The sequence below is a fragment of the Bactrocera neohumeralis genome, chromosome 3 (assembly GCF_024586455.1).
Source record: "Bactrocera neohumeralis isolate Rockhampton chromosome 3, APGP_CSIRO_Bneo_wtdbg2-racon-allhic-juicebox.fasta_v2, whole genome shotgun sequence".
Lineage (NCBI taxonomy): Eukaryota > Metazoa > Arthropoda > Insecta > Diptera > Tephritidae > Bactrocera > Bactrocera neohumeralis.
In genome coordinates, this window is record NC_065920.1 from 205454 (window position 1) to 216175 (window position 10722).

General features: G+C 33.0%; 2 protein-coding genes across 2 annotated transcripts; both read right to left on the minus strand.

The window, feature by feature from the left end:
- Nucleotides 1–31: 31 nt before the first annotated feature.
- On the minus strand, nt 32–5292 carry LOC126752408 (epidermal retinol dehydrogenase 2). The gene is made up of 4 exons (XM_050463185.1): nt 2796–5292; nt 1291–1408; nt 528–1125; nt 32–465 (listed from the first exon to the last, which is right to left on the minus strand). The coding sequence occupies exons 1-4, from the start codon at nt 2964–2966 to the stop codon at nt 363–365; spliced, it is 990 nt and encodes a 329-aa protein (XP_050319142.1). The 5' UTR covers nt 2967–5292; the 3' UTR covers nt 32–362.
- Nucleotides 5293–5801: 509 nt separating this feature from the next.
- LOC126752983 (uncharacterized) lies at nt 5802–8284 on the minus strand. The gene is made up of 5 exons (XM_050464074.1): nt 8047–8284; nt 7614–7985; nt 7191–7547; nt 6218–6351; nt 5802–6168 (listed from the first exon to the last, which is right to left on the minus strand). Exons 2-5 carry the CDS (start codon nt 7974–7976, stop codon nt 5874–5876), a joined length of 1149 nt encoding a protein of 382 aa, XP_050320031.1. The 5' UTR covers nt 7977–7985; nt 8047–8284; the 3' UTR covers nt 5802–5873.
- Between the last annotated feature and the right edge of the window lie 2438 nt (nt 8285–10722).

Sequence of the window (10722 nt, forward strand, 5' to 3'; positions counted from 1 at the left end):
GTTTTTTCTTTATTAAATATAAATACCAAATAATTATAACATATGCTAATCGTGTACAGATTAAACATTCTTTAATTTGCTAATTGTTTTTGTGCATTTGCGATGGTTTTGAAATATAGAAAAAACATAAAAGCATTCATACATATACCTTTTCAACAAAAATTTTAAATAAAATAAAATTGTTTGTTGAAAAACTCCTTCGACTGCAAAGCAATATTAATAATCGACATAATCGAGGGCTGCTAACCATCCTTGCAAAAGTAAAATAAATAAGAATTATTAATATGTTGATTTCAAAATGGATCTAATGAGAACATGACCATCGTAATTTTAAACATAAATCGCTATATTCCGCTATTATCTTAACCTGCGGGAACTCTGCCCCGCCCTTGAAACATCATCATTGATTCTGGCCCACGGATAACCCTTGACATTAGTTCCCAGCACACTTTCGCGGGCAATAGACTGTTAAGAAGAGTGTACGTGGAATTTAAAAGTACAAACTAGAATTTTTTTTAATAGCTTACCATTTCAGTGGAGTAAGTATCCGTATAGTATGAGGTAGCACGCACCATACTTCGTTCTTTCGAATAGCTTCAAGTATGCGGTCAGCAACATACTGTGGATGCAACATTGGAAACATTCGTGGTCGTACGCCTGAGAACATACCGGTATTGATATAATAAGGACAAATCAATGTCATGTGTATGCCATCATATCCGTGTGTTTTTAAATCGGTTAAGAGGCTTTCATGAAATCCAACGCAGGCAAATTTTGTTGCACTATAATCACTACAACCGTAAGTGCCTAACATGCCAGTCACTGAACCCACAGTCACAATGTGACCCCTGTTATTTTGCATCATTTGCGGAAGAAAAGCTTTCACTGTCCAATAGTGGGAAATTATGTTAATGTTGTATGTATTCTGTATAACACGATCAGGTAAGTCCCAGAATGGACGGCAGCAAACGACACCAGCATTATTGCATAGTATATCGATATTACCTATTTCGTTAATAGTTTGCGCCGCTCGCTCATACACTTGGTCACGGTCAGATATATCAACTACATATCCTTTACAGGTATACCCATTTCGGGCGAGTAAATCCATGGTAGTTTTGATAGCTGAGGAAAAAAGTAGATTTATTGTTTAAAATTTTTAATTTATTTTGAGTACACGGAATTTTTCAATTAAAAATTTAAGCATTGTATCAGAATAATATACTCTGAAATTTAGTGTTAACTAATACGAGTTTAAGAATACATTGACTAAGACATTTTCGCTCATACCTTCTTGGTTGATGTCCCATATGACCACACGAGCATTTTGTTTGGCAAAGTTCAGGGACAACAAGCGTCCTACTCCTCCTCCACCGCCAGTGATCAGTACTACTTGTCCTGAAACATTCTACAATTTGAAAGGGAATGTAATTATGAATGTTTCCGAAAATATGTTTGGTACATAATATTACGAATATATTAATATACAGTACAGTTGTACGAGTAGTAAATATATAGATATATGTATATTTAGGTAAAGTAGTATCAAATATTTAACCTTTATAATGCTAATTATATAAATATGTGTATATGTATGCATAGCTAATTTCTATAATAAAAAGTGAAAGTTGCTAATACTACTACCAGCTTTTTTGCTTTTATATGTATTGGAATATGAATATCAAAGCATTCATTGTAGCGATTGGCATTTCATAATTACGAGCTTGTAACTGTTTTTAAACTTTAAAAATCTATTTGCTTGGCAACAGTGTGTGACAAATTGGAAGAGGTTGCGGATTGTTTGACAGTTTTTCGGGTTACAATCATCTGTGTTTTGAGGGTCTTTCTCGAGTTTGAAAAACCTTTCACATCCGATTTTCTGTATGCATTCAAATGCATATATTTTTCATATCGGTTTAATTTTATGTTCTTATACGAGGAAAATAATTCGGTAAATATTAATTATTAAGTGCATCAAAAGCATTTTCATATTCAAAAATATATACATGTATTCTGCATTAAAAAATTAAAAGGTTTGTTCATAACGTCAAATAGCGTTATATGGAAAGTAAGCGCGGTTGTGGGCTGATTTTGCCCATTTTTAAAAAGTAAGCCGTTAGGTAAAGGAAACACATTAGCGCTCTGCACAACATATTGCGAGTATAAAAATATGCATGCCGGGTACACAACTTAATATACAAAAGAGACTAAAAAATTAGCTTACTCGGATACTTTTGGAATACTAATTGATTTTGAGCGTTTATATATGGATTATTTGCGTCTTTCCTTCCATTTGTGGTATCCGGATTGATATTGACTCGGCACCGTCACTGTCATTATTTAGTATGCAAAATAACCAACATACGATTTGGTAAAGCATATTCATTCGCACAAAAATTATCAGAAATTTCTATACGCGAACATTCGTGCAGAAGCCCTTGGGTGCAAAAGCTAATCGAGCTCACATTCTGTTGATTTTGAGCATACCAGTTTTCATTTACAGATTTTTCACATAAACTTTCCAAACTATCTCACAAAAATGTAGCACTATCCACCTCTATATTCCCAAAGTTGTCGTTGCGGAAAACTATTTATTTACACTTTATTATTTTCTAATTATTATAATTGTAACTTTCCTTGACAAAGAAATCTATCACAAATTGTATGCAATACATAAATATTATAAATGCTAATGCTTCAATTTAGATGTGTGACGAGTTTGTGGCTAAACTCTTTTGTGTTGTCTTGGATTGTATTATGAATATTTTCTGTAAAGCATATACATACATACACACCTTCATTTTCCTCAAATAATTTGGAAGTAGTGAATAATATATGGTTTGGGTGGTAAACAAGATGGTTTTTGCGAGAAACACGAGTAAATCCCAGATGAATTGCAGGATTGCGTAGAGAGGGTTATCCATGTGAAGAAGCCGCTGCTGAGACGTGGAGCTAGCGCCAAACATTTTAATGCTTCTTTCCTTTAATTAGCCTCTTTAGTTTTGTATTCTATTAACTTAAAATCGCAACCCCGGTTTGCGGGGTAAATTTTCGAAATATGAATGAAGATTTTCAAAAATAGGTAATGAGAGAAAATCTTCTGATTGCGCTTAAAGACACCTCAAACTATAAATCGTTTTATGTTACGTGTGTTGATATTGGCAATATTCAGGATTGCAAAAATGGGCTGTTTAGTATGGTTGTATCTAATAGTAATTTTCTCTTCAATGTTATCGAACTCATATATGTATGTATGCTTGAAATGAGACGGCACTTTTAAATATTTATTTCCGCGACAGTATGTGCGATGGCGTCAACATCTTAACAACGACTGAAGTTTAAATTTGGCTTCAAATGAAATTCAACGTCAGAGTATCCACATTTACCGTAGCAGACCGACTTACATACTTATGTACATATGTACATACATACGTGCGTACGGAGTTGTGCCGGTCGCTTAAAAGTGTATTTTTTTAATGATATAAGCACACTTGCACATGCACCCATAAGCACACGTGCACGTTTGGATGGAACAGTAACTAATTAAATTTTCGTGCGATTGCGCTCAATTAAAAATGTCGCAAACGTGGTCCATGTAACATTTCTTTGAATGAAAACAACTCATGCCGACATGGTCTCGACTTCTTGAGCCATATAAGCTCCACTAATCGGAGGTGTGCTGTAACTGTATCTGGTTTCTAAAAATTCGGATTAAAGCGATTTGATATGTATATGAATGTATACGCACATATGTACATTCAATATATAGAAACTTACATCTTTAAGTACATACATATAAGTATATGTATGTTCTGTTTTTGTGAGCGGTTTAAACGTACCGTTACTATCAAATGTAATATGTGCGCCTTTAAACACAAATAACAAATAGTTTCACCTCTTCGTTTCGTAGATTTTCACTGCAAATTAGCACATCTACATATGTACATACCTACCATAAATACAAATAAGCGCAACTGAGTTGCAGACTAGCGTTTTTCAATGTTGAGTGTGTTTTTATACATATGTGTGTGTATAATACAGGGCAATCATCTAAAAACTGGTCTATGCTTCAAACTGCGGTAACTTTACACTAATACCTAACTCCATTTTTATATTCCCTCAGAGGATAATAGTTTCGTTCACTTAACGATTGTTTGTTGCGTCTAAAACCAATCGAGATAGAGTTATGTATGTACTTATATATACATGATAAGGATGACCAGGTTGAATTCCGAGTGACGGTATGCTCGTCTTAAAAAGGGAGGGAAGCGAAACTCTATAAAGTACTATAACTGAGCCTATGGAAGGGAATATATGGTGTACAAGTTTTTAAAAAGTGACCTTGGCCATATTTCACAAACCACTAAGCTCAAATCGACCGGAATTGTTGAAAACAGACTATAACCATTCCTACATTTATGTAAACTATACATAAACAAATATTAAATTACAAATAGTTTTGTGTGTTATCGCCAACATGTACAAGAGAATTCTAGAGTATTGATATATATTATTTCAATTATCCATTTCTATCACTTAAAACTATTGAATAGAGATTACACAGCTTTACGAAAACAACATTTTTTTCTTGTCCTGAATAGTTTAGTCAATTTTGATGTGTCCAGATTAGGACCTTATTCAGGAAAATATTGAATGTGCTCCTGTTTTTAAGATAATTGGATTTCTAGTATTTTGAAACTTTTTAGTATATAAATTTAGTTTTCCAGTCATGATTAGGGTTCTTCGCCTGCAAATGTCACGTGATCCTTACTCTCATTCAGTATGAAAATATGCGGAAGGTTTTAAGGTTTTACTACAAATTAAACGTGGTGATATCTAAAATTACAGTGTACAAAATGTGCCGTTTTACTCAATGTAAATTTCGCTTTCATTCCAAAGGTGATGATGTCGGTAAATACCCAGTTATTGGTAGTCTACCAATGGATTTGAATGAGAAAGGAAACATCTACACCAAAGTTATTTTCTCAAAGTGAACTCAGTGATTTAATAAGTGATCTAGTTAGAAGGCATAAAGCAGTTTGTCAAAGCGTTGGGCGTGGAAGTGTTTTAATAACATTTGTAGAGAGTTTTCGAAGCTTAGTACGGAACAGTTGAGAGGTGAAATACTTAATGGTCCTCAAATACATCGATTAATGAAAAATATAGATTTTATCAAACTTATGACTGTTCTGTAAAGTGGTCCTTAGAAAAGTTTTGTGTTGAGAGTCGAAATTTTCCTAGGTAACCATAAAATACCAAATTACGAGAAAATATGCTGAAAATTTAATGGAATCAAGGAGAAAATTTGAGTATTTGGTTTGATTGTCGTCTGAATAAGTTTTCGTATAATTTTAGAGATAATAAGCCAAAACAGCTAATTGCGAAAGTAAGCGTTGCAGTAAGTGTTCTATAACGCCAAATTATACAATGTATCATTTTGAAATGTTGTTTTGTAGTTATAAAAACTGTATCCATACTGTATGGATACTTTGCAGTAGTACGTTTTCGAAGTGAGTCATATTTGGTGTTAAATGGACTTGAGTCCATTATCCTTCTTATGGTAGACATTTCTTTGACATGGCGTCTAATTGCGATAACACAAAACACATATTCATATTCTTTGTTTTTCAAATTACAATAGTTGCCTATCAAATTAATGTTTTGCATTTGAGCAGTTAAACATATCCCCACGGACACTTTTGTTAACACAAAGTTTTACGTTCTCAGTTATTTCCCCAAAAATCCTATGGAACATTGAATTATAATTTAAATGAAAGACGAAATATTTTAACTTTGTGTTTCGTTTTTATCATTGCTATTGGAGGATTTTAATGGGACTTTAATTGAGCTTTCGTTGGTTTCTATATTGGAAATTAAAACCTAATTTCTTTGGAGTAATCTCCCTGACTAAATAAGTTGTTGTTGTTTATTTGTTTAGAACACGTAGCTGGCAGAGGCACGGCGGGCAACAAGCAATACAAACACATCTGTGCAACGTGAAGCCCCTTATGTTGGTACATGCGCATCTTATCCCAGCACCTGTAAAAGCGTTTAACAAATGTATTTTCGAGTGCTTTTTGAAGCGTCACCACTGTTTTTTGCAAACTTTCCGTTTCGCGCCGGAGTCGTTTTTCATTATCTGCAGATTTATCAAGTTTACGGGACTTCCTGTAAATGTGAATGATATTAGTGTACTTTTATCAGGGCGGCAACTCACTCTTTCAAATCATTCAACTTTGCTTCTAGAAGTTTGACCTTGCCATTGGCGCGCTCACAATCAATTTCTTTTCGCACCAATTCTGTGCGATATTTGTCTTCGGTTTCGCGGCTCTCATTTGTTAACTGGTATAGCTGGGAAGATAAAAATTCATTGAAATTTCTGTCATATGCAAAAACGTAATATTTGGTAGGTTTAAGTTAGTGGAACATTGATGTTCAGTAAAGTTTCCACAAGGGATAACACTTTTTTTGAGCTAATTTTTGTTAAAATAATTGAAAATACTATCATATTATTTGGAGCTAAGCTACAAGTTTAACTGAGTTTGGCAGAGACAGCTTAAATTGTATATGGTAAAGGGGGAGCACGATCTCGTTGACGTTTTTGGAACTTTAAACCTTTGTTTTTGCGTACATTGGGGGAAATAGTTGTCGAATATAACATACGCATTATTAAACAATATAGGTTAAAAGGCTTGCTGACAATTCCCATGATAGCCGAATACACGAAACTGGAAGAGACTTACATTTTTTTCTTGTTAATTGATGCTATTTTGGCAGCATTTCTCAAGATTTTGAAGAATATTTCCTGCTTTTAATGAGTTTTGTATTATTAATTCTTTAAATAAAAATTAAGCGATTTTTCGAAATCTGTATTCATTTCAAAATAAATCAAGGAAATTGAACAATATCATCAATAAATGAATATCACATAAATTAATAATAACATTTACGTCCTCCTGTCTCAGTTTGCAAAAGATTTTCCCTAACGATTTTATTTCGCTTTAAGATTTTATTTTTATTATTATTTGTGTCCAACGAATGAAACAGAAAGCGAAGAATGCAATTTAAAATATTTTTAAATATGTGCGGTTCTGTATGTTAATTGTTGTACCATTTTTTGCGAAATTACAGAGCTTGTCGTTGTTTACAATCGCAAATGTAACTCATAACCGAATAATGCCGATACATACCTCATTTATTAAATTATTTTTTTGATTCTCAAGCACCTTCACCGAGCGTTGTTCCTTGTTAAGAGCAAAGCGTAAATTATGTTGATCTATCATCGACTGAAAAAGCTGTTCTTTGGTTTGGCTTAGTATATCAGTAAGTGCCTCAAGTTCCTTGCTTTTAATTGCCAGATCTTGCTCAAGAAGTACACGTTCCGCTCTTAAACTAATCACATTGGTGTTAAGGTTTTCACAAGAAGACTTTGCCTGCATAACGCTTTCCAACGAAGACTTGAGTTGACAAGCGAGCTCATCATTTCGCTTTTGTTCCACCCGAAACAGTGTGTTGTAAACATGAATCTGATTTTTGGCCTTTTGTGACTAATCGAAGATTATACATATATACATACAATTTGGAAAACACATTTACATATGTTTTATTCTTACTCCTTTTTTAAGATCTTCTACTTTCAATAATAAACGTTTCACATCCTCGCGACGACGACGCCAGGCATTCAGCATAATCGTAGCAAAAATGCGCATACTAGCTAATCGAAGCTCAGTATCCGCTGCACAGGTATAATATTCCCCATTTTTTGAGTCTGCACACTTAAGATATAGACTATTGGTTTGCTCTGCGACCATTGGATTATCGCTGGGGGAAAATTCCATATGTCTCGAAACATTAGAATAATCATTAGGAAATTGCTTATTTATTGAAAAAGTGATGTGTTCATTTTGAAAATTATCCTTTGACAAACTTAACCTTCCCTTTCGATTGGAGTCTAAGTCCATAGTACCGGTGAACATTATTCCCAACTTGGTGCACCAAAATGTTAATAAATATCATATAAATTAGATAAATATATTGTTTACATACCGAGGCTTTGGGTACATTCGCTAACGGAAATAATTTTTACTATGCACTATAAACTGCACTCATATGCAAAATTGCATTAATTTAGTTCTCGAAATTTCAAATTTAAATATGTGTAGAAACGAATATTTATAAATCACATAACCTTCCAATAGTGCGAATTTTTTAAGACTTTGACTATAATAATTTACCAGGACTAGTGAAAAATTGAAACAGTTAAATTATTTACCAAAAATTGAATGTTGCTTCGAAATTTTTCCGATTTTTATGAAATAAAGATACATATATTGAGTTTGAATGCAAATGTTACTTCTACTCATACATACATAAAACAGAAATGAATAAATAAAGTTATTGACAGGAAAAAGCTTGGATATTGATATTTTAGGAAGAACTTAAAATACTGATGTATGGGTTTAAGTTTTGATCTGTCAAATAGAAATATTGAAATATTTGAAACAATGTGGTTATTAAACTTTGGAATAACATAGAAAATCTTGGAATGTATTTGTAAATCTCTATAAGCCCAAACGGAATCACCGCTAATGTAAAATAGCACTAGCCATTGCTAATTTAAAGAACATGCTATGTATTGAAGACTGTACGATGGGAGCACATACACAGTAGTCCACGAATCTTATGCAATTATATTGTGGCATACTTGTATATACATACATACATACGATGTGCAAAAGTACGCATGCATTTAAATACATACTTATTTCAAGCTTAAAAAGAGGGGGGAAGTGCACAACTCCCCTTTTTCAATAGGTCATGGCAAGACAAGAGCGCACTCATTCACTTTCACCTTAGCATTGAAATGAGGTTCTTGCGCATTGAAGGACATTGCTGTTTTCACAAAGTGAAAAATCAATAAAAACGTAAAACACGTGTTGTATTTCAGCTTACTATTTGAACTTACATATATGTATGTATGTACAAAAAAGTCGTATTATTCATATAAAAGGACTTCCATAATGTAATAAGTGGAATGAGGAAGAAGTTTTGGCTTCATTAAACTTTGTGCGCTACATACATAGCTACAAATGCTATGATGAGTGCAAACATCTTATTCCAAGAAACCAACAATGACTCACGCTAGGATTTCGAAGGATAACGATTTGAATTTGATGTATGCATGTACATGATTTACTGAAATATGTTAAAATGTATGTGTAATTAGGAGTGAGACGTAGCCGTCATTTATGTATGTATGTTTGTAACATTGCATGTATTTATATGTGCCTTTATACAACAAAAAAGCTTTCCATTCACAAAAGCTTTACCATTCCCTGCTACACAAGTAGTATTTTGATTGTGTGTGTGAAGTTTCGGTCGTGAGAAATATTGAGAGTTAAAATGACATTTTTATCGTTATAAAACCATATGGTGAGTTTTCGATGGTGTATTGCCACCATATCACGTATGAGTCACATAGCCGTACACAAGTTGTATATCAAACTGTACAATTATTTGTTGCTATTATACCATTTGAAACATTAATACAAATTGTAGAAATTTTTAAAGGTTTAAATATATCAGCATGTCTCTCTAATTTAGGAATGAAAAGCAGGAGAGCGAGAACTTTTAAAATTGTACCACTTTGAGGAGCAAAATATCCCAATATATACATATGTATGTATGTATAATTCTATGTACATTAGGAAAAACCAAACAAATCACTTATTGAGTAGTGTTAAATATTTACATAGCTTTTCTAAAAATTGTATATTCTGAAAAGAAATATCGAAAATATTTATAAATATACATACATACATATATGTATGTACATACTTATGCATGTATGTCTTTTAACAGTTAAGGCCTTATCTAAATAGGTGCCCACCGTATAGCACAGTGCTTCAGGAATTTGAGACGAAGTCATTTAGAGTCCACCCAACAGCACTACGCATTAGGTATTTGAGGCTGCTGAATTTGTAAAGATACTGAGAGACTGAACTGAAACTCTAACATATTCTCCTTATCATTATATTTGGTTATACTATATTTACAGTTTATACATATGTACATATGTATGTGCATATTAAACAAATAATTCGTGTAATATATTATTAAACTAAATACAACTTTTACACCAATCGGGTTAGGGGTAACAGAGAATTTAAATGACCTTTTTGTTCGCAACATTACGGACGTTACTGAAATTTTTTAGAGTGGCGTACTGAGTTTGGATTTGGTAAATTATCTCAAAAAGTGAAATTTCGATAACTCAATATAGATAATTATACTTTGAGTACTGTATACCTAAAAAATTATTCGTGCAATTTGATTATTTCTGTAGAGTTTCATATCTAAGTATCTATCCCAAAGCTTATACGTATGTATGTACATACATACATATGTACATGTGTACATACTATGTACATGTACATATATTTCAAATACGTTTATGTGAGCGTTTGATTAGTTAGAAGTTATTCCATGGATTAATACCGTTCAGTGAACAAACATTCGCGATCGACTCCAAGTGTACGAGCCGTCAACGATCGTGACTAGCTCAATTGACGAGTGAATTTACTTACAAATTTATAAACGTGTGTAGGTATAATAGTTATATTGTATCTACATCTTCATATGTATATATGTATGGTTGTACAAAGCGATAGCCGCGATGATAACCCTATGTAACATGTGACGTACAACAACAATGATAGTAAT